The sequence below is a fragment of the Tachypleus tridentatus genome, chromosome 13 (assembly GCF_004210375.1).
Source record: "Tachypleus tridentatus isolate NWPU-2018 chromosome 13, ASM421037v1, whole genome shotgun sequence".
Lineage (NCBI taxonomy): Eukaryota > Metazoa > Arthropoda > Merostomata > Xiphosura > Limulidae > Tachypleus > Tachypleus tridentatus.
Genome location: NC_134837.1, coordinates 165,667,854 through 165,693,586, shown reverse-complemented (window position 1 = coordinate 165,693,586; position 25,733 = coordinate 165,667,854). Strand labels below are relative to the sequence as shown.

Genomic DNA, 25,733 nt, shown 5'->3' with positions numbered 1-25,733 from the left:
CTTGGGCTACTCTTTTTCCAACGAATAATGTGATTGATCGTAACATTATAACACTCTCACGGCTGAAAGGCCGAGCATGTTTGGTGCGACGAGGATTCGAACTCGTAACCCTTAGATTACGAGTCGAGCGCCCTAATCACCTGATTATGCCGGGCCGTGCTATTAATCTGTGAGAAGGAAAAGTAGTATACTAGTTTGCTTGAAGTGTAACATAGTACTTAGTCAAGACGTTGTGAAGCAGTTTAGTATTAGTTTTTCAATTTCATGATATTTGGCTGTGTCCACACTATGCATCCAGAGGTCCATTGTTCATGTTGAGTTGTCACAAGAATTTGTTCCAGAGTTCAGAGCCATAAGTATGCTATAAAAGTCACTGTTAAATCCCACCAACCGATCAAAGTAAAGAAATTCAAAGGTTAATTGAGGATACTTGTGACTAATTCTCTTCCCTTTGCTTCTATCACTTCAAAATTAGGTTATCCTCTAACAAATTATCTTCCCTCTACTCTATCAGTTCAAAATTAGATTATCCTTTGACTAATTCTCTTCTGTTTACTTCTATCAGTTCAAAATTAGGTTATTCTTTGAATAATTCTCTTCCCTCTACTCTATCAGTTCAAAATTAGATTATCCTTAAAGTATTGAGTGGAGATTCTAAATAAGTAAACAACTTACATAATAATACGTCGTAAACTTTACTGTATTCAAAATAAAATTCAATTATACGAGAACGTAAATTTGCAGTTAAACGAGTCTTATTATGAAATAAGTTCCTATCGTTTTTGTAAGTGTGATAAAATTATACACATAAACCTTAAACAATATTCTTCCTTCACTTGGAAATTGTTCATGGGTAGTTTCCATAACTTAAGATTTGTAGTAATTTAAGATAATAAAACCCATTGTTTTAATATTATTGTTTATGCTTGGAACACAATTCGATAAGGATTGGGGCAAACGCTCTCACTCCTTCCAAAAATAATAATAAATCATGTTTCGCACTTTATGGCCCTAGAAACGTTAAAAGGGCGATGATAAACCTCACTATTCAGCCAGGTGTAGTCCAAGAGTGACTGGTAGGTGCTGCTGACTTTCCTCTAATCTATTAGTTTAAAACTGGACACTCTATTCTTCATCATCAGGATTCGGTCCATGTTTTGAGCTTAGGTTCAGCGTGGACATCTTCCTCCCCCTCAAGAAATATTATTTTATTTGCACTGTTACTGAATCCTAGTTAATAACTCTTGTTGTTGCACTACTCACAGTCTGTTGCATTTTATTCGTTGTCCACAAGTTAATTAACATAATCTTTCCGTGCCATGTCTACTTCATGGGATAATATTAACTTGTATATTTTCATTAGCTTCATCTATTTATGATTGCACTATCAGTCCGTGTTTTCGATACAGTTCCACTTAGCACACACACACACATAATCTTATTTTTACACACAAAAACATTTTAAAATAGAGCTAATTTTGTGTCTAGGTTTCACTTTGCCTGGTACTTTTTGGCTTTTAAGTTTTCATATTTAAGTTTTTAAAAGAGACCTAAGTTTGCGTCTAGGTTTCACTTAGCCTGGTACTCTTTGGCCTTTAAGTTTTTGTATTTATGATGTTTAGTGGGGAGACGTACTTAAGGCTAGATTCCTCACGTAATATGTAACTCTCTAGTTTGTTCATCAGTTCATCTTTATTATATTTTTCTTATAATATTGAAGCGAGTTGTCCCAAACTCTTTCTGATAATGTTGGTATATTTGAGATGTTGCGTAGAAATACTGAGTTTGTTGATCCTGACACTCTATATACTTTTGTATTTACTGTACTCTGTTGACGTGTGTTTTTGATACAGTTATCTATTTTATACAGGCATATTCTACGATTGCCTTATTTTTGTTCTGTAAATTTTTATATGTTTCGTGGTTTAGCTCTTTCTTTGTTAGCAGTCAGACTCCTAGGGTAACTCACTCTTTTCGAAATTCTGTTTTTTATGTTATTAATATTTGGTAACCAGTTCAATCTTGCTGCATGTAATAGAGACCCGTTTAGATATAACTGTGGTATTAATTTGATTTGCTGTTCTGTACCATTTTGTAGACACTAAGGTTTATATATGTGCACATTTATCTTATTTCTCAACTTATTGTAGTACACTTCTACGTTACTGTTTACTGGGTTTAGGGTACTCTTTCAGACTGCAACATCATCTTCGAATTGTGAGGACAAAGTGTGGTTTGAGTCTTTGAGAGACATGCCACTGACATACACGATGAAGAAGGTTAAGTACTCTTCCTTGAGGGACACTTACTTCAACATTTACTCTGATGTTCATATCTTTCAGGAAGTTAAAAACCCAGCGAATAATTTCTACGGGAAGTCCCAGTTTGGACAGTTTGTATCTGAGTCCATTGTTCCATACTTTATTGAATTCTTTTTCTAACATCTAGGAAGAATGTAACCGTACAATGTTTTTTATTAAAGTCGTGTGTTATTTCTTCCGTTAATTTCATGGAATGATCTCTTGTTTATCTTGCTTTCCAGAACCAATTTTGTACTTCTGGGAGTATTGATTTAGTTTCAAAGTAATTTATAAGTCTACCAAATACTTTTTTTTTCAAGGAGCTTTCCTAGATTGCTTGTTTGACTTATGGTTCTGTAATTTTAAAAGTTATTTACCGATTTTCCTTTTTTTTTTCTGGAACATAAGAAGATTGGCCTGTTTCCAAGTAAGTGGTATGTTTCCTGTTTTTAGAGATAAGTTCTATGATGTGTGAGATATTCTAATAATATCAGAGTTTTGAATTCTGCCATTTCTGATACTTTGTTTTCTAAAAAATTTACTTTTTTGTATTTTTTTCTGCTCTGATAGGTGTGACAACGTGTTTTGTTGTGTAGTCGTGCTTCGCTTCTATTTTTCTGTTAATGTGTTGAGTGCCGTACGTGAAGTGTGGTTTATATTTATACCACGATGGGTTACGACGTAATCATTTACTATGTTCATGAAGTGATTGTTCATATTTGTTTGGTATGGTATTTCCAATGTTTTTTGAAGTTGTTCTTAAAGGCGTGTGCTTTCTCTTTAGTTGTGTATGTTAGTTTATTATGCTTAATGTAGGGTTGGTAGTAATAATTACTTCCTATGACTTTGTATCTTTCTTAGTATGGGACCAGGAATCATTTAGATCTGCTTTTGAGTTCATGTCTATATAGAAGGTGTTACATTTTGTGATTTTAGTAGCTTAATGTCGCTTATAATTTTGTTTCTGAACATATTTATTTTTAGATTTTATTGTGGGTCATCGGTTGTCACGTATTCTTTCTTGATCTTCGTATTTCCTTTATTTTGATATAAGAATCGATTTGTTGTTGTCCAAGGATTTACTTTTCTGGCTATCTTAATCTTGAAACTCAACAATCTCGTACTAATCGTTAAACGTGTTACCATTTTTGATGAGATATAGACAATGACAGAGCAAATGATGACCTAGTTGGTGACAAAGTTGGTTGAAGGAGAAAGCAATTATATTAATTCACACGGAATGTTAGGAGAAAACAATTATAGCAGTGGAAATACATTACTAGTAATCCAGACGAAGTTATAGGAGCATCTTGATAATGGCGAGGATGGATGTAAGAGTGATGAAAACACATTGTCTATAACCCAAGTGGAGTGATGAAAACATACCTTCAATAATCAAGGTGGAGTGATATGAAAACATTGATGGTAACTTGGATGAGATGATGATAACGCATATATATTAATCCAAAAGGAACAGTGGAGAACATAACGATAGCAATCCAGACGGAGTGATCTGTACACAATACTAATAATCCAAGCAGAGTGACGTGAACATAATGATAGCTAGGTTGAATTGTGAGAAATACAATGTCAGTAATTCAGGCGATTACTCTCTTTATGATGAAAAGACATTATTACCAATGAAGGCGAAGTAATAGAAATACACTGATTGTAACTGAGGTGGAATTACGTAAAACACAATCATTACAATCTAGAATAAGCCATGGAGAAACGTTGCTAATTAATTATTAACCAGAGAAAATGGTGAGGAACACAATGACAGCATTCCAGGGGACGTGATGGGAATGCATAGCTAATAATTCAGATAAAGTAATGGAAACACATTGTTAATGATCCAAGTGGAGTGATAGAACATATGATTAATAATCCAGGTGGAATGGTGAAAGTACCTCGATAGTGACCTTGATAGATGTCGGAAACCTAAAGCTCATAAAATTCCTTGAAAACACTAATATTATTTTTTGTTTAGAAGTAGGCATGAATAGATTAGGTTTAAGTAAGTGTCGGCGTAGCTTATTATTATTGGCATACAGTTACTGTTATAACTCCACTCTAAAAGAATGGACGAATGAATAAACGCAGCATGTCTTCTAGTCTGATTAAAACTATTTAGTTTCATCTTGATTTCAATGGTTTTATTAGTTGATTTGGTTTTGGTTTGTTTTGAATTTCGCGTAAAGCTACACGAGGACTATCTGCGCTAGCCATCCTTAATTTAGCAGAGTAAATTAGACGGAAAGTAACTAGGCACCACCACCCGCCGCCAACTCTTGGGCTACTCTTTTACCAACAAAGAGTGGGATTGACTGTCACATTATAACACCCTCATGGTTAAAAGAGTGAGCATGTTTAGTGTGATAGGGATTCAAACTCACGACCCTCAGATTACAAGTCGAGTGCCGTAACCACCTGGCCATGCCAGGCCTCCAAATCAATTGAATGGTTTACATGAATGTGATTTCTTTGATACCACGAGAGAAATATAGTACCATAAGAGAAAAAATATATTAAAGCCTATCTTGCTGAAGAGAATGAGTTTAATATGAGAAGTAGTGAACACACAGTTGTTGATATTAAAACATCAGCAGTAGGAGTAAATGGTGTCTAAAAGTTTGTATTAACAAATGTATAGGACAATGTAAAAGTCGTACGTCATTTAAAAAAACGCCTCCTTTTCTCTAATTCTTTAAGCTATGTTTCTCTTTCACTAGCTCTCTCTGTTGTCATTTTTTTATCAATAATACGCTGGGATATCCTTAATTTTGCAAGAACTTGTAAAAGTGATCCCTTTGTGTGGGAATTCTGGACTGAATCAGTACAATACTGGTCGGGAAAGACGTTAAGGCATTCTCTTAGACTTCTCTTTTACCAAGTGGGATTGACTGTCACAATATAACGCCCCCAGGGCTAAAAGGGCGAACATGTTTGGTGTGACGGAGATTCGAACCCACGACCTTTAAATTACTAGTCGAGTGCCTTAACCACCAGGACATGCATGATCCAATCGTAAAGAGCTCGATCGGGATTTCTGGACAGGATATTACATTATCTCACACAATATTGGTCGTTTTCGACATTATTTTAAATCTGATTCTGAGACAGGTCATAAACGCCAAGCAAGACTTTCTATAGTAAAGAAAGATGACATTTCAGACAAAGTAATAGGTCGTCTTTTTGCAATTGCGATGAAACCAGTTTTCCAATTCAATCGAGAAGCAGGAATAAGACAAAAAAATGTCCCTGATAATGGAGCATCGTAAGTTTTATCCTTACAAGTTACACATTTCTCAAGAGTTGAGAGAAAATGAAAGAGACTAATGTGTAGAGCTTAATTAATGGTTCATGACCAGGAGAAATTGTATGAACACTTTGCCTAAATGATATGATGACTAAACAAAAATTAACTCTTTACCTCAGTGGTGGGATGAACGACCACAACTACCTGTGTATTGCCATGTTGTTAACTCCATCGACGAGACACTGACTAGAGAAACCTGTCTTATGAAGAAACATACTGGCCAGGCGTTTGGATGTTTGCAAATACTAAAACATATGTAGTTATAACAGAAAGGTGTGCCACCTGTGCCTCATTAAATGTCAGAAAATACCTTAATATCGCTTCTGTCCAGAAAATGTATCCAGTAGCATGATCTACATGTTCTCTTTATCTTACACCATTAGTCTTTTTTTAATACATGAAACACTTGGTGTTTGTAACCCGTCCAAATAACGTGGAAGATTTGAAACAAAGAATCGCAACTATCTTTGAAACGGTAATACAAAAACAGGTGCAGAATAACGATTTGGCTTGATATCAGTTGTGAAGGCCAGGCATGGCCAGGTGATTAAGGCATTCGATTCGTAATCTAAGGGTCGCGGGTTCGAATCCCCATTACACCAAATATGCTCGCCCTTTCATCCGTGAGGCGTTTTAATGTGACAGTCAATCCCACTATCCCTTGGTAAAAGAGTAGCCCAAGAGTTGGTGGTGGATGTTGATGACTAGCTGTCTTCCCTCTAGTCTTACACTGCTAAATTAGTGACTGCTAATGCAGATAGCCCTCAAGTAGCTTTTCGCGAAATTCAGCACCAATCAAATCAATTGTGGACATTTTGAAAAGTTAGCTCTGAAAAAAGGTCTTAGAAAATCACGTCAGTGTGCGATTTCTACATCATTCTGAATGTGTGTGATGTACATTATCACAACATTCTTTACAATATTATAGAACTTTTCTGTAGGATGAATTTTTAATATCACATCAATATCATATTACTTTTTTATAAGTTCGTGTTAAATACCTCTAAATGTATATGTAAATTGATATCTATATATATATATGACAGGTTACGTTTTAATTAGGCATATCATTCTTTTAAACTCTTTCCAAAATCGTTCCAACTTGGTATATAAAATCTTTATACTTATAATTAAAAGCAATCATACAAGCTTTATTCATTAACTTATTTATTTAGACAATGTGCGTCACGGTAGCTGTACTAATACTACACCCGTTACAATTCAATTAATTTCTTTCACAGATGCATCAACATCAAAGAAACTTACCTACGAAAGTCTTAAGTTGGTGATTGAGAAACTTAAGAGCTAAGATAAACGTTTGAAGTTTGTATTCTCTGAGGAATACGAGTACAGAAATCACTGTTTTATGGAGAATGTGTATTGCATCAGCAATAATCTACAAGAAAATTATCAGGACCTGTATACATAGTCAACTAACTAGGTCATGGATGACCAAACTACAGCAAAGGAAAATAAAAAAATTCCAAGCTTTGTAATTATTTACTGGGTATAAATTGAAATTTCACTGGATTAAAACATAAGTTTAATGTTCATGGGGAGTAAATATATTAAATAATTTAAATCCTAATTTTAATACTAGATTTGAGTCAGGGATTAAAGAAATTCCGGATCAGCAAAGATTACAGAAAAATTGTGCTGGATAATCAGTGATTATACAAGCCGGTGCTGACAATGTTGGCTTTAGTGGGCGTGACTTGCGATCGTGTAATTGTGGCGTGTTTGGCTGTGTTGCGGGCAGTGAAATTAGCATAGTGTTCGTGTGATACTGGGCGTTTTAGAGTTTAGTTGCGTTGGCGTGTTGGAGCTTATTGTTTCTTTTCACTTTAATATTTAGAAGAGTCTGTGAAATTTTGTGAAGGAAGATGACATAATCAAATTGTAAAAAGCGAAAGTATGAAGATGAAAACACAAATTTTAAGCCAGAATGAGAGGAAGATTTTGCATTCACCGTTACAGAAGGTAAACCTTTGTATTTTATCTGCAATGTGTTACTCAGTCATTACAAAGCCAGTAACTTGAAACGCAACTATGAAACAAATCACAAAAACGTTTCCTCTGATTATCCACCTAAATCATAATTACGAAAAAACAAGTTATTGTGTTAAAATCATCACTAACTAGCTAGCAGACACTGTTGACAGTGTTCAGCAAGAAAGTTGATACAAGGACTGAAGCTAATTTTGTTATATCATGGAATATTGCTTGTGCTAAACCCCCATATTCTGATTGTGAATTTGTTAAGAATAATATAGCCGACGTTGCAGTGTTAGATCCAAATATCACAAAACTTCAGCCAAGAATTTAAAAACATTTGGTATATATATATATATGTGTGTGTGTGCTTTGCGATTATTGAAACTAATACAAATTTACAGTTTAAAAACTACATACATGAATAAATATTATTACGTACATGTATTTATTAATATTTATATAAAATTTATGTAACAAAATGTGCATGTGACAATAAACACGTGTGTGTAATATTTGTTCATGTCTTGTGGCTCTCAGATATCTGAAGTTTATCGTATGTGACTCTTACGTTAAGCAAGTTCGGTCATCCCTGATCTAGGTCAGTTGATAAACTCAAATTGTTGTTTTATTTTATCCGAAGGCAGGTATGCAAATTTTCTATAAAAAAAATCATTTTCTTTATAGTCTGTTTAATGGATTATAGAGGACACTACAGAACTTATTTATTTGAAATTGGGCACAATGCTACACAGTAGGTTATCTGTGCTCTACTTACCACGGGTATCGAAGCCAGTCTTCTAATGGTGCAAGTAAGTAGACATACCGCTGTGCCTCTGGGGGACAACGGAACGTGCTAAGTTTACGTTACATATAAGTAAATTTGTCAGCGAGGATCTTAGTTTCTAATCTAATGAATTATTTACTATATTCAGAATAAGTTGCTTCTTAGAGAAGAAGTTTAAGTGATCAGTATTTAAATGTTATTTACTGTAAACCTAATTAACTGATTTTTCGGTCTAGAAGTCAAACATGTCAGGTTTAATTAACATAAAGGCGTTTGTTACTTTTTTTTTGGTCTGAACACCTATAATGAATTTGTTAACATTCTAGTATGTAAAAACACCGATAATACTTATGAATTACTTGGCTGTTAACAAAAAGTTTATGTGATTGTATTTTTATATGATAATCTGAATTTTGTGTTTGTCATAAAATGGGCAAATTTTTGATGAAAACCTTGGTACGCATGGTAGAATAGTTTTGGGTAGATTTTCAGTTTTGGTTTTTGTATACACCGGTTCTGTTGTTTGCTTTATTAGGTGTTAATTGTTATTAATATAGGTAACATGTTTTTATAATACATAATGTAAATGTTTAAACTCGGTGCTGAAGAATCAGGAGCTTATAAATTTCAAATGCTCTTTCTCTTAAACAGTTTAAGATGCTATGTTTGAGTGTTAATAAATGGCTTTAGGTGTATTTTGTTACATATAATAATTTATCCCCGATGAGTTTCCGATTTATTATATTATGTACGTTATATATTACGATTTCAAATAGTCAGAAATTTTATTTAGAAGCTAATTAAATGTCGATATGTATTAAATTTATGATATTCACCAACAAGATTAATGCACACAATTTCCTTGCCTTACATAAATATATTTTAATATACAAATAATAATACAGTTGATAATAACGGTTATTACAAATAGTCACTACAAATAATGTCTTCTATACAAGAGTTTGAAACGGATTTAATATTATGTATTTATTTCATTATCTGTGTTTGTTTCAGTTTGATATGTATTTGGTTTGCTTATTTTTTTAATTTTGCGCAAAGCTACACGAGGGATATCTGCGCTATCCGTCCCTGATTTAGCGGTGTAAGACTAAAAGGAAGACTGCTAGTCATTAACATCCACAGCCAACGTTTAGGCTACTGTTTTACCAATGATTAGTGGTAGAATTAACCGTCACATTATAACACATCTATGTCTGAAAGAGCAAGCTTTTTGGTACGACTGGGATCGAACCCGCGACCCTTAGGTTAGAAGTGGAGCGTCTCTAACCACCTGGAAATGGCAAACCAAGATGTGTCTTTGGAAATTCATGCAACTTATATTTTTAATGTGTATTGCAAAAGTTGTGCAAAGTTCTGCCTGTTCTATAAATTTGTAAGTGATTCTTAAGCGTGAGAATCAACAATGTACAAGATATGTGTGGAATATTAGTGATTGTCAGTATTATTACCAGCTGGATTTTCGAGAATCTAGCCTAATGTATAGAGAAAGTATAATACTGCTGGGTCTCTGCAGTCAGTGTACTATAAACCTCGGAAGGTATAATTGTAATAAATTGTTATTAATTGGAAAACTACAGGTATTTTACCAGGAACGTTTACAGATTACGAACCGTTCAACTTCAGAGTATTAACTAAGGGCATTAGTATTCCAACAAAGATATTGTATAACTTCGACAGTGAAAAACTTACCTGTGTCTATGATGCAGCTAATTATGTTCACCGTCAAGTGAATAATATATGTGCAAGATTAATTCGCTCTCCGTGAAGCGTCGGTAAAAGATTCAATTCCAGACCGGATACAAGACTCTGTCTTGTTTGTAAGTTTGTAAAACCTTTTGTATAAACCATTATTTGTAATAGCTATTTGTAATGACCGTTATTGTCAATTGTATTATTATTTGAATATTAAAATGTATTGTATTAAGAAAGAAACTCTTGTTAGCAATTATCATAAGTCTGATACATATTTCATTCAATTAACTTCTAAATTAAAACCAGAATTTCCGGCTATTTGAAATCATTATATATAACGTACGTAATGTAATAAATCAGAGACTCGTCCAAGAAGATAAATTATACTACGAAACAAGCTTCATAAGCTTACAAACAATACTGAGTCTTCTATCTGGTCTGGAACTGAATCTTTTACCGACAGCTCATGGAGAGTGAATTACTTTTATGTTGAGACACAGGTACGCTTCACTTGATGGCTAGTTTCACGTCGTTTACAACCCGACTTTTCTCCGACGAAAATATCTAATGTTTTCGTAGAAGTGTTAGTGTCTGAAGTTAATACACTAAAGTTAAACGGTTTGTAATGTTCGTAATCAATAAACGTTTCTCGGTCAAATATCTGTAGTTTTCCGATACTCGTTTATCACAGTTATAGCTTCCAAGGCTTATAGTATATCGACTGTAGCAAACCAACAACAATATTCTTAAACTGTCTCCCCACGTATTGTGATGGCTACCCTTTATATTTATTAAGTGAGATCTCTAAAATTCAGGTGCAACGATACTGGCAATCACTAGTATATTACAAGCACACATAGTCCTTTGTTTATTCTTATGCTCTAAAATCCTTTACAAATTTAGAGAACAAGAGAGACTTTCGCAATACGCATTTAACAAAATACATTACATGCATTAAACCGAAACAAAGGTAAATATTAAATATATAATAATAAATCCGTTACAGTTTGAAATACTGGTCACTGTGCTTTGGTTTTCTGTAAGTTTTGGTGAGATCATTTTGGTTATTTTTGGTAGCTACAATGTCAAAAAAAGATAGAGTTTTCCTTTGTTTTCTACTTCTACTGCAAAGTGAATTGATGAGTACTGTTAATAAATTAAGATTGATTAGAAAATTATTAAACTATTGATACTCCTGGTCATCCTACTATTCGTTGTTAAAACGTACCCCAGAAGCTGGTGGTGACTTGTTGCCTTTCCTTTAATCTGTTACTAATAACCTAGGGACAATTAGCACAAATAATTCTTCAGCACTTTTTCGCTTAGCTCAAGAAACGGATAAATCATTTTACAAATGATAATATGACAAGGATTGAATTTATTTTAAACTCTTTTTATTGTCCTTTCTAGTATGTTTATACGAATGTTCATTTAGTAAACAGTTCTTTGTCCTAATATTTCTCATCTGTAACTCGGCCCGGCATGGCCAAGCGTGTTGAGGCGTGCGACTCGTAATCTGAGGGTCGCGGGTTCGCATCCCCGTCGTGCCAAACATGCTCGCCTTTTCAGCCGTGGGGGCGTTATAATATGACGGTCAATTCCACTATTCATTGGTAAAAGAGTAGCCCAAGAGGTGGCGGTGGGTGGTGATGACTAGCTGCCTTCCCTCTAGTCTTACACTGCTGCATTAGGGACGACTAGCACAGATAGCCCTCGAGTAGCTTTGTGCGAAATTCAAAAAACAAACAAACTATCTTTAACTGCAACAGCACTTTCTTTGACAACTGATAATATAATAATATTTGGGATTGTTTATAACTATTGCACGGTCTTTAGAAATCTATTTATCGCTAGGTTTATTTGATAGAGTAAACATTTTGTTGCCAAAGTCTTTTTTTCTTATCTATAACTGCGACAGTACTTTCTTTGTCAGATAAAAATATGAGAATGTTTGGCTCTGGCTTTAATAGATGTAGGGCTCACTTTTCAAACTTAGACAGATTAGGATTAGATGTATATCGTTTGTCTTGGAAAATGATTTGTTTTAATTCCTCAATTAATTTTGTAGTTTCATTATCTTTTTAGTTTGCATGCGACTTTTTGAATGGTTGAAATAATTTCAAGTACCGAAAGGATATCAAAATAATGGCAAAATTAAAACCGTGTTTCAACAAAGAAATCACTGGTAAGAATCCTACTTGGAAGATTAATTACGTTAAATGTTGAAACATTTCTGTTTTTTAGTCTCTCATTTTTTATTTTTAGTTTTTTATATTTTAGTGTGCCTTCAAAACTGTAGAATCACTTTTTTTTTTATCTTAACCCTGTCAACTAATTCATTTGTTTTTGGAAGCTTGATGTTGAGAGAGTATTGTTAGATAAGACGATGATCTGATTTGTTCTCAGCTGGTTTAAATAGTATTTTAAAGTAAATTGTACAGGGTGTTTTGAACACTACATTTTACTTGTATAAAGAATTTACTAATGTATATTTATTTTAATATCTATGTTTGTTTCAGTTTAATATATATTTAGAAATGTATGTAATTTATTTATATGCAAAAACGGCTCGTTTGGGCTGATTTACATGGAAGAGCGAACAACGTTTCTCGTCATCACTGATTAGTATGTAATTTATATTGTTACTTGTCTATTGTGCAAATCCCGACTGTTCTCTAAATTTTTAGAAGATTCTTAAGAATAAGAAACAACAATATATGTTTCACGAAAACACCAGCATATCTTCGAATATTGTTGAATTTTTAAAATCTTGCCTAATGAGTATAAAAGATGGCCATCGCAACACGTGGAGTTACAGAATACTGTTTGATCGGAAGCAATAATTGTGACAAACGCTTATTACTCGGAAAACTACTGACATTTGACCAAAAAAATTTATAGGTTTCGAATACTAAAAACTTCGTTGAATTAGCTTCGGATGTTAGTATTTATACGAGGACATTAGATGTCTTCTTTGGTAAAACGCATGAGGCTAACCAAGGATAGAGCTAACTAGCTTTCCCATCAAGAGAAGTGCAACAATATCAGCTCAGAATTAATTCGTTTGTCATGGACCTGAACCATCAATAAAATATCCAGTTCTAGACTAGATAGAAGACTTAGTATAACTTGTAAGTTTGTAAAAGTTTTGTATATAAACCATTATTTGTAATAATAGTTTGTAATAACAGTTATTATAAATTGTATTGTTGTGTGTATATTAAAATATATTTCTGTTAAGAAAGAAAACTGTGTGTACTAATTAATCTTGTTGGCAAATATCAGAAATTTGAAACATATTGACGTCATATCAATTTCTAAATTAAAATTAAAATTTTCGGTTAGTTGAAATCGTAATATGTAACGTATGTGACGTAATAAGTAGGTAACTTCTCCGAGATAAATTATAATACGTAACGCGTCGTACTTCAACCAGTAAGTTATATTTAAGATGCTGGATGAAATCTGCATAAAAATGTATTCTTCAATATTGCTGTTCAGATTGCACATACTTCTACGTCTTGTAGCTGAAACACAACCATTTAATTAGTGTGGTTGCTGTAGTTAGGTAGTTACCTAGCAATTAGAAGAAAACATTAGGTGTTAAAAACCTTCACGTGGAGAGGAGGGGAGGAAACATAGTAACATTACACTACAAAAAGGAATAGGAACGCTAGGAATTAATGTGCAAGAAAAATTTAACGTTGCTGTTACTAAACCTGTTTGATACCTGAAAACCAACTAGCCGATTTGGGTTTTATTTGACCTACAGGATGTTTGATGGAAGTGTATATACATTTATTTTTGTTTCTTAGAGGAATTTCATGCAACTGTGTACCTGCACTTTATTTCTTTTTGAGTTAATTGTCTTCTACGAACTTCAAGTTATCTAATTTTTATCGTGTTCTCAATCGACCCTTCTTCCAAAAAAGTAGTTACTAGGTAAGGAGTTTCACTTATTTTTCGGGTCATGTTTGAGGTTGATCAACCTAATGACGGGTTTAGTCAGAAGTTGATGCCCACTTTATTAGTAGTAAAGTATACCCCTGAACAGAATCATTGAACTAGACAAATATGATATTTTATTTACCAAAGACAACGTATTCGATGAGGTTAGGGATCTACAATCCACCCACGTTTCGTGGAACAACAGCATACACAGGTCTATATTAAACTTGGAGTTAAGGGTGGAGTTATAAACAAAGCAGTTAAGTAGGCTTACAAGTGAATATTAACGTTGTGAATATTCTCTCAAGCCTTGTTAATTTGTACATCACTTACTGTGATGAGTCTCTATAGAATAATTTATTATATCTGCTGTTTGTAATACTGCTTCTGGTTTCGAACACACTGCGATCTCTCTTTAGGGAACATAAAATATGATGCTGTGTATGTCAGTCCACTTTTAAACTTGCTACGCCGCCTATGTTACATAAAGAAATGCTCAAGATTCCACTATTCTCCAGTTTTTTAGTCATAATACTTCAACACAGTTTTTCAAGTTTTAGTTATACTTATAAAAATATTGTATTTGTTTTTTTTTCTTTTTTGAATTTCGCGCAAAACTACACGAGGGATAGCTATGCTATTCGTAATTTGGCAGTATAAGACTATAGGGGAAGCACAGTACTACAGTAGTCATCACTACCAACCTCTAGCTCTTGAGCTACTCTTTTACCAACGAATAGTAGGATTGGCCATTACATAGTAACGATCCCACGGCTGAAAGGGTGAGCGTGTTTGGTGTGACGGGGATTCAAATCTGCATCCTCAAATTACGAGTCGAGCGCCCCTAACCACCAGGTCTTTAAGGAAATATCTATGTTTTTATTGCTATATAAGAAAAACAGACTCGCATATTAATATTACTGTAATTAAATATAAACATTAATGAATCGTACCTACTTTGTTCTCCCTCGAGAACAAAAGGGAGAAAAATATTCCACAAACCTGACGAAATAACTGTTAATATTAAAATTAATTTTAACGTTAAATATTACATTTCTGTCAAAATTACATGTGAAATGGTGTGGGCGAAGTGTGTATTATTATCAAATAGAGAGATTCTTATGTTTAAAAGTAATGAAACTGTTACTTCAATGCCAAACTATGGCAACTAAAAAGGACTACTAATGATTTTCTGTTTACACTTTTCTTTGCCTTAGCTCATTTTGTTTCTTAAAATGCCACTCATTGTTAACTATGGTTTACAGAAATTCAGGTATATGTACTTAGAAGATTCTTTAGGTCGGAATTACGAATTTATTCATGTTAAAAGTGTCACGGACTTAATTATGTTCAAAGTGATACATGTTTAGTGTTAGAGCTAAGAATTTAATCATGGTAAAAGCGACGAATGGTTAGTGTTAGAGTTCTGTATTTAATGATATGCAACATTACTATACCAAATATTTATATCAAGTTCTGCTGTTACTTTAAAGCTTACGTCAATTTTTCATAAACTGTGTTCAGACTGTTTCTCCTTTTTTAAACTTATCACTGTACAATACTCGTTGATAGAAAATTACGCCAATAATTTAATATTTATTTTAAACCACTCTTTCTTCGTTTGCGTTCAGAAGAAACTTTTTTCCATTTTGCATTCAAAGCTGGAATAAAACGATTCAAGAAAGTTTTATTACTTCCAAACAAATCTATAAGAATAGAAGAAAGGAAAAGAAAAACATTATATCTTTGGTTTTAGTGTCATAACAAATATTAAAATAAACTAACTGAGAAATATCAAAGCACTTTTGTACGAGAGAAACCAACCAAGAAATATTTTCCAGTTCAATAACTTTAATAGTCTAAAATAAACTAATGAACACTACACTAAGGTTTTTTTGTACACATACCAGCATGAAACTTTTCAACCATGAAATATTAACTCTTCTTAATAGTTATACGTTAACTAAGAGAAAACAATGAGAAATTTCGACCATTTTCAGTATAGCAAACTACAAAAAATAATTTCCAGAACCATTTCATCTTGCTTACTATAAATACTCGGACTAAAACAAACCTAGCGAGAAAAAATATTTGTTTTCATCGCCCAGATAAAGCTATAGAATAAGTCCATTGTAAACTGTAGTACTTAAACACGAGTTAAAAGTAACCGATTTACAACTATTTTGTTTCTCCAGTATTCCTTAAAGATTCCCTTGAACCTATACACAAGTTAATCAAAGTCAGAAAAAGAACTATTAACTTAGCACCTAGATAAATTTAAAATATATTGGTCAAAAAATAGTATCTCAGTGGAATGCCTACCAGTTGCACAGCAGTATGTCTGCGTACTTAGAACGCTAAAAATTCGTGGTGAGCAGAGCACAGATGATCCACTTGTAGCCTTGTGCTTAGTAACAAACAACAACAAACAGTTCAGTAGAACATGAAGAAAACAAAAAAAAATAATAGAATACGTTGTTTAAGATATAATCAAACTAAGTAGTGTTAACAGAACAAGACCATTTTATCTTTTGGTTCCTCATTTCTTTAACTTATTATTTCATGGGGAGAGTTTTTACTTCATCACACTGGAACAGACATGTAAAGAGATCTTTCGATTTTCCAATGAGGATTTATTGGTTAAACTTTTGGAAGTTTCTTCCTTTTCCTTTGATTCTGAATAAGTAAAAATAACAACTGATATTTCCAGCTTTGCACATCTTGATCAGCAGGATATCTTTCTGTTATGAAAGTGTATACAGTTTTTTGTAACAACATACACAGAAATTTTTATTCCTGATATGTTTTCTTCAAATATTAGGTAAGTTTCATAGACATTTCATATTAGATGTTGGAGAGAGAAAACAACAACTAAGCACATATGGAGTTCATGAGATTTATCTTTGTTAAGAATCCCAGAACCTGTAGCTAATCACAAATCACTTTATTTGATATAAGCAAACAGAATGGTTGGGTATGATTCAACCTACTCCAATGTGTATACGCTTAAAAATGGAGCAATTTTAGCGACAAAACCTGGTTTAGTGTTATGAGTCTTGAGACTTATCACTGAACCACTGGGGACAACTGAGATGAATAATGCTTCGTGATTAGTATGCTTAATCTAGAGTAATATTTCTCAGATTGGTTTGTATGATTTAGCTTTGCATACTTTATGGAGAAGGATAATATTTCTCAAATTGGTTTGTATGATTTAGCTTTGTATACTTAATAGTTAAGGGTAATATTTCTCAAATTAGTTTGTATGATTTAACCTTGTTTTTATAATAGATAAGAGCGATACTTAAAAAGGGTACCTATATAAATATTATGAATAAGTGTACACTACACTAATATTCTCATATAACACACCGTGAATAAGTGTACACTACACTAATATTTTCATGTAACTCACTATGAATAAGTGTACACTACACTAACATTCTCATGTAACTTACTGTGAATAAGTGTACACTACACTAATATTCTCATATAACACACCGTGAATAAGCGTACACTATACTAATATTCTCATGTAACACACCGTGATTTATTTACTTCTTTCCTCAGTGACGTTTTAGATCAAAATTAAAAATTCCCAATATTTTTTCATAAAAAAGACATGAAGAACAAACTTAAAACACAACGTTACCAGTGGTTGATAGAATAATGTTTAAATATTTAGTTCAGTGAGAATCAGTAAATCTCAAGCTGTATATATATTTGTTTTGCTACAGAGACCACGTCGGTTAGTGAAGTCTAATTCTCAAAACCTTTCACATATGCACGATTTTGTTTAAGGGGTGAATATTAGAAATTGTTTTAACAAGGGGAACAATGATCTCCTTTAATTCGAGCACTTGAGAAGAATAATTTTATCGATTTATTCGTTTGAAATAGTTCTATATGTATATATATATATATGTGTGTAATGTTCCTCCTCTGTGTAAGTATTTAATTCTTAGAAAGAAAGATAAAAGGTAACTGAGGTTTGGCAGGTAAAAATTTAAACGCTACTCTGTGGGACGAGGCTGGAAGAAAAAAATCTAGTTGGCTACCTCAGTGAGATGTTAATTTACAATGTAACCGAGGCAACCTTAAAATCAGATCAACTTTTGGTGATTGTTTTCTTACTTGTAGCTGAAAGCTGCACAATGAGATACTTTATTTGTTTGTTTGTTTAAAGTTAAGCACAAAGCTACATAATGGGCTATCTGTGCTCTGTCCACCTCGGGTATCGAAACTCGGTTTCTAGCATTGTAAATCCGCAGCCTTTGAGTTTTGAATCTCAGATCCAGAGAGACCCGGCAAAAGTTAAATATTCGTAGTAATGCTTCTTATGTATAAGCTAATTCAAATCATTAAAACATGTACTGATTTTCCGGATCTAAAAGTCCGATCAATGAGAAAAGTACCTAATCGAAAAATACGGTATTCTCTCATACTTGGGTAAATATGCCCTGTGGTTACCTATGTTCTAACCACCTCTGGTACTGAAATCCGGTTTCTGGCGTTGTAAAGTCGCAGACATAGCGCTATACCACTAAAGGGATGCTACTTCGCCATGTCCGTCGCACAAATCAGTGGTAAGCCCAACTGCTAGAAATTAAAATGACATCTGTTACACTTATATGCACATTAAATGTATGCAACAGTATAAATACTAATATATCATTGCAATTGGAACCTGATCACATACTTAATTCCAATTTAATAGAATCGAAAAGAATTACACTTTTTTACGTATGTAAACATAACATATAATTATACGTAATAATTATTACAGCAAGGAAGATTTTAGCTAGTCATAAAATTTATTACTATGAATATGAAAACTAAACTAGGGCTTTAGTAATGAATATTAGCTGCCTCTTTGACAACAAAAAATGTGATAATTCCTAAATATTCAGGTTAATATATATTTTATTTAAGTTTTATATGCTTTTTCTTTGATGATATATGTTCGTACTACGCCCATTCGAAGACACTTTGTTCGCTTTACAAAGTCTGTGGTCACACCCTACTCTACCGAAACTCATTTTCCAAATCCAGCCGTGAGAGGGCTCTGGCGTTCTTCAGTGTCACAAGATAACTATTGTACCACGAAATCTTTTAGACAACGCTGGTCTGTTGACATAGTGACCTGTTGTTTGTTGAGAGCAAGACTGCAACGTCTAAATTGTCTCTTTACCAGTTTCAGGTAAGCCTTCAAACGTTGTACTAATATCGACGGAATATCAAAAATACGTAGGCTTACAAATTTTTATTCACCGTGCGCATAACGCAATATCTCAATTCATTCAAATAAAACTAAGCTTCTTTTTACCTTTTTTTTAACATCAAAAGCATTTATTTTTCAAACACTCTTACACCTAGTTTTATTTCTTAATGTAGGTGAAATGTAGTATTTTAAATTATTTAAAGACAAACAAGCTAATTTCTGGACACTCTGCAATCTGTAGTATTGATAACTGCTCTTAGACCCTACTGTTTAATCAACCAGTGTGACGTATGACAGTTATTCGTTTATTAGACAAAATTCTATGTTTGTATCAACATAATTAAAGTTGTAAATATGATCTACTATTGAGTTTTTCTCCATTAAGTAAAAGTGATAACAACTAGTAGTTTAAAAGATCAAAAGGTGATAAAGTAAGTGGTTGTTTTATTTTCTAATTTTTCACTGTCACCAATCTCACGTTGTTGAATGAAATCATATGACGTCTGTTCTTGAAATTTGTGTACAATTTACAAATTATGATGGGTGCTATTGGCTTTAAACCATAATACATTTTAATTAAACTAACCAATGGAATATGCATTATAAATTGGTTTTAAGATAGAGTTTCCAGTTTTAGCATAGTTTTTCTTAACATTGAACAAAATGCAGTCTCTTTTGCACAAAATGTATAACCTTCTGACGTGTTGCCTTAGGGAATGTGTAGAGCCTGCATAAGGAGTCAGTGTCCCCGGTTCTCTAATGATATGGAAGTTATGTAAAATGTGATCATTCCGGTTTGTGCGCTATCGCTAAAGCTGTTGTGAAAAACGCACCTAGACAGGATAGACAGCTAGAGGTCAAAATTCAGAGTTAAACAAAAAGAAACTGATACTTTGATAAGCTTTTAGAATTCTATAATTGTTTCACTTTCGTAAAGAGAAAGATTGCGTTTCTTATTCATTTTTTACTCAACGTTTAATATTTATTGATAAAAGTGCCAGATCTTTTCTTGGAGCTATATTCAGGTTACTAAGCTACTAATGTTTTAAATGAAGAACAAAAGACTATGATTTTCATCTTTATAAGCAGTAGCACTTGCTCAGTGTAATAATGTCCCACTAAATCTACATAATAACTAAATACTATAATGTAACTTTATTTTCAACACTGATATTACTCAGGAGCACTCTAAGCATTCAGTTTTCTTTCTAGTTGGGATAACGATAAAGTGGTGGCAATAATAGTAACTATATATATCATCAGATTAAATATTTTACAAAAACACTATTCAATGTATCAGAAGATCTTTTGCCATGTGGAAGTACAGAGCTCATCAATAAATAGACACTCGGATCATCTACATAAATCTCCATAATGTTAGACACAAATAACACTGCATAACTGGACAATGGCAGAATGATTACAATGAAGGAGAAATCGCCAGATCACTTGTAGCATCCTTGCTTATAGAGAATAGAATAACAGTGCAGTTACAGTCTCGTTGGAAAACAACACTTTCTGTATAGTCTGAGCATCCAAAGGTAACAGAACGGATTATTCGTGCTCCAAGGCAAAATATGAAGAATAATGTCACACAGCTGCTACTGTTGGATAACAGATATAAGGGTACCACACTATCACCAGAAGTTATCTTTACATGTGATTCTCATTAAAGGCTGTACCACATAACGACAAAAGTCAATACAGATTTTTTCGCACTCTCCTGTCTTTGTAACAATGAGAATTTTCCCAATGAACCCAAAGTTTTTACAATTATCAGAAGTACTTTGATTTAACCATTATACTTCCAGGAACTTTAGATGAGTTAATTCATAGTGAGTTCCATTTAGGCAACTTGAATTTCACAGTTGATGATATGAAGGGAGGTCAGTGTTGCTCTATACATTACAGTTATATCACCCAGGAGGAGCTACATTAAACTATGGATGCAAAGGAATGGTGTTGGTTAGTCATACAACTCGTCAAGTAAGACGAAAAATGAAAGACTGAGAAACAGATATACAGTTAATTGAAATAAAAGAAAAAAGGGCAAACATTACTAATTTTCGAAATCTTTAATCATTTAAATAATCACATCATTTATGTATCTATTTTTCATGTACAATAAAGTAAATTGATACCAAGCATAAAATATTCACAACTTAGTAGGAGTCAAAGTAAATCTTATTATCTGTATTACACGCTCTTACAATGACGCAAAAATAACTATTGTTGTGTATTTATCTATTGTATATTTTCATATAGCTTTTTATATCTTAGTAGATAAAAACTTTGAAGTTAAATCACTCCAAATGCTTGTTTTCTAAGATTGTGCATTTATTTTAGATTGTTATAAAAAAGAGAGAAGATGACTGGAACGATGGGCTGGATAAATTTATTTGACTTCCACAAGAAAACACTGATATATTTTCTTGAATTAGCTGTTCAATCAATTATGGCCCAAAAGTTTCCAGTAATTGTAAGCACCGAGGAAAATTTAACACTGAACGACACAAAGCACCGTTACTGTAACGAAAAGGACTGTAGCAAAACAAACCTTAACACTCCTTCGTGGTACCGAGAAGAAATATGGACAGTTCCACTTATAGCGATATCTTCAGTAAATATATTCGTTATTGGCTTTTTCGAGGCATTTATGCTGTGGAAAGCTGAAGGATCAATCTCAAGTCGCAGACATCTTATTTTAGATCAGGTTTTGCTGTTCGGGCTGATTCTTTGTTCTTTACTTGGGTACGTGTTTGCTGCTGATCCAAGTTGGTTCACATGTGGGGTGATCCGTCTGGGGTTAGGCTTAACTTACTCTTTAGTGTTTGGAACACTATTAGTAAAAACTATCTTCTTACACAGTCTACATACAGGAGTTTACTTGCCAGCTCTATACCAGGTCCTGTTGCTTTTCTTTGTTGTCGTCGTACAGCTGTCTATAGGAATCCAGTGGCTGATGCAACGACCACCTATTGTAATTGTTTATGACGCCGGGGGTACTTCTTGTAATTCGAATGTTGTGAATATGCTGCTAGTTCTTGTTTACAACATATTTCTAATAGCTTTTGTTGTTTTTCTTGCCATCAAGACAAAGGAAAATCCTGAAAATTATCAAGAATCAAGGTTTATTGGTATTGCCACTGGCCTAACCATACCTTTATGGCTGGTATGGATACTAATAGCCCTCATAATAGAACCACCACACCACGATGCTGCTATGGGCTTTGGTGTTGTTTTGAATGCTACAGTGATCTTTCTGATCGTGTTTGTGCCCAAAGGTTTTCAGATGACTGCGTTAGGAGAAGAATGGCCAAACATGGAAGAAAAAGGTGTGCTTGCTTCTCCTGCTCCATCGTACTGCAGTCCTTCATTCCTCCATATCAAGCCTCCTGTGATGACTTGGAGTCAAAAGGTGAAACCATTAAATGAAGGTAAGAGTTATCTTGATCTCGCTTTTTAGTGCTACAAATATAATGTTAGTAGAAACAATTAAAGATGGCCTATTTTATTTGTCTTAGTATTTTCAATACCAATGACAGAGAATAAAACAGAGACCATTAAACCGTGTAAAAATTACTAACTTCTTCCTTCCATGGTTAGCCCACATTTGGAATATTGTGTTCAGGCTTGGGTTCTTTACTTTACGAAAAATATCGAATTGCTGGAAAGTATTTATATATTGGTTACTAGAATTTTGCCTGGTATGAATGGGTTGTCATACCAGGAAAGGTCAAGATCTTTGGGACTGTTTTCTTTTGAAAAAAAGATTATTTAGAAGTGTTTAATATTGTTAAAGGAATTGATAGTGTCGATGCATCATCTTTTTTCATACTTAATGATGAGAATGGTAGAACTAAGGGACAAGAATATAAATTTTGTTCTAACAAAATGATTGGCCTTTGGAATTGGTTGCTTTCAGATGTGGCACAGACAGTAAATTTAACTGAGTTTAAGAAAAGCTTGATAAGTATATGAATGATAAGGGCTTCTTTTAAAATTGTTTCTTATTTTTTTGTAATTATTTTAATTTAATTTAGAGATCAGAACAGTTGAGATAGACCAATAGGTCCCACGTTGTTTCAAAATCCCATGTTAAATTTGAGAATATTTCATCACTAAACAAACATAAAAAGTATTTTGTTACTGTTCTTTTAATGTTTTCAACCCAGTAATTTAAAGCACCACTTAACAAAAGACAGATAAGCTTTTTCTTGTCCTTTCTTAATTTCGTAGGTTTTTAATATAGGTCCACTCATAACTGTTAGACTCCTTTTCTATTAATTCTTTCTTTTTCAGTGGTCAAAGTAACAGCATATTAATAAAAAATAAAATTTTCTGCTTTTTCTATAGCAGTATTTCTTCGTACGTACAATGCTTGAAACCGGGTTTCGATATGATAGCGCATTGTATAAGTTTATGCTTAATTACAAACAAACAATATTCTCTATAATTTTTTATGAAATTATAATTGAAACGTTAAATACAATTCCTTTGCTTCAAACCAATCTGATGGTCGCGGGTTCGGATCACACCAAACTTGCCTGCCCTTTCAGCCGTGAGGGCGTTATTATGTGACGGTCAATCCCACTATTCGTTGGTAAAAGAGTAGCCCAAGAGTTGGCGATGGGTGGTGATGACTAGCTGCCTTCCCCCTAGTCATACACTGCTAAATTAGTGACGGTTAGCGCAGATAGCCCTCGAGTAGCTTTGCGCGAAATTCAAACCAAACCAAACCAATCATTATGGAATTATAATATTTGTTGCTGGACGATTTTAATCTACTGGATTTCATAATTTTAAAAACATGCACTGAACAGACTGAGACTTGCTTGAAATTACAACTTTCTGGTCACTCTATTACATTCTGAAAAAAATGGTGTTACTAGGATCTTTATGAAATTTGACATATAGATTTCTTTGGCATCAATTTCTGAAGAGCTGGAATCACCAAGGTCTCTATCAAAGCACATATCCCTCGAGTAGCTTTGCGAGAAATAAAAAAAAACCCTTAAATCCATTTTCCATATTTGGCTTGCGATCTTTCATTAATCAGTTTAACTCAACCCATAAATTTTCAATTGGATTGATATCAGATGATTGACCTGGCCGTTCCATAACATAAATTATCTTATTTCTAAGATATCCTTTAGCGACTCCACAATTGCAGGGAAACTGACAGCGAACATGTGTAGCATGTTACACATTATGTGCTTTACTAAATTCTTGAAATCTTAAGTGTATGTTGCGTTTTCAACACGATTATATTCAAGTTTATGGTTGCATAATTCAATTTTTCAATTGAACTCAGAATCTTTTCCCTTAAAACATGTCTGCAATAGCATATTAAAATCTCCTAGACGTAACAATTTGTAAAATATCAAATGTTATTTTCCACAGACCTGGGCCTAATAGGTATAATAATCTGTTTCGTAGTTACTTGGCCTAAAGAAAAAGTTGTATTTTATATATTTTCTCTCCAATAAAGAAAATTGCACGTTTGGCGGTTTTCTTCTGCGTTTGTTAATCTGTATTTGATGATAGGGTGCTCCAAGGGAGGGTTAAGCTTTTATAACATGTATCTACTTACAGACAAAAAGAAACGAAAATAAACAGACAAATAAGGCTAGGCCTTTGAACTGCATTATGTAAATATCGATTTAATTGTATATAAAAACGCAGGGCATTCGCCGGTTATAAACTTCGTAAAGAAAACTAGAATTATCGGTACGTTTGAAAGACAACATTCAAAACATATTCATCACCAAAGCTGAAGCTCGCAAGGGGTGACTTGTAGTTTGACCATACGTCTAGAAGGTCGTGCGTCATTTCATGGATTATAGAGAAAATAAAAGAAAAAAACAGTAATCCTAATTCTCTTAGTGAGGTTTGCAATTATTTATTGGCCCTAAACTTATTGCTCATTTGACTATTAATTTCTCTTGTAAAATAATCTAGTAGTAAGTTTTTAATACGTTTACCATGCCATTAAAAGTATCAACATACCATATACAGTTTATAAAGCAATTTGGTATATTCATCTTATAGTTTATGACAAAGTAGTCAATGTTTGACGCCCCTCAGTTGGATTATTTTTCTGTATTTAAAATAGAAAAGTGCCTTTTTAAACTACTAGTAACGAAATACATTGAAATATTAAGAAAGAATAAGATATAGCAAACATGGAGTGAATTGCATATGATATCAAGAATGATATAGCGAAATATAACTATATTCAATGTCTTGCTGGCTAGAGTTGATTAACTTGCTGTAATGTACTATTTGGATAAAATCGTAAGGTCGATAAATAGTATTTATTCTAAGCAGCAACTTTAACAAGTATTTTAAAGCATTACAAAAGGACAGAAACAAAAAAGAATATAAAATCACTTGTTATGGTGTGAGTATTTTTTAAGCTGACGAAGGAGTGATTACTATGTTATATTTGTC

The 25,733-nt window shown here is 33.3% G+C and overlaps 1 protein-coding gene across 2 annotated transcripts in view; it reads left to right on the top strand.

The window, feature by feature from the left end:
* The first annotated feature begins 12,067 nt into the window (after positions 1-12,067).
* LOC143238403 (metabotropic glutamate receptor 2-like) overlaps positions 12,068-25,733 on the top strand; it is a 32,190-nt gene continuing 18,524 nt past the window's right edge. For both annotated transcript variants that reach the window (XM_076478572.1, XM_076478573.1), the window contains exons 1-3: positions 12,068-12,296; positions 19,044-19,259; positions 21,627-22,717. In XM_076478572.1, coding sequence (XP_076334687.1) covers positions 21,649-22,717 — 1,069 coding nt within the window. In that variant the 5' untranslated portion in view covers positions 12,068-12,296; positions 19,044-19,259; positions 21,627-21,648. The remainder of the gene's footprint in view (positions 12,297-19,043; positions 19,260-21,626; positions 22,718-25,733) is intronic.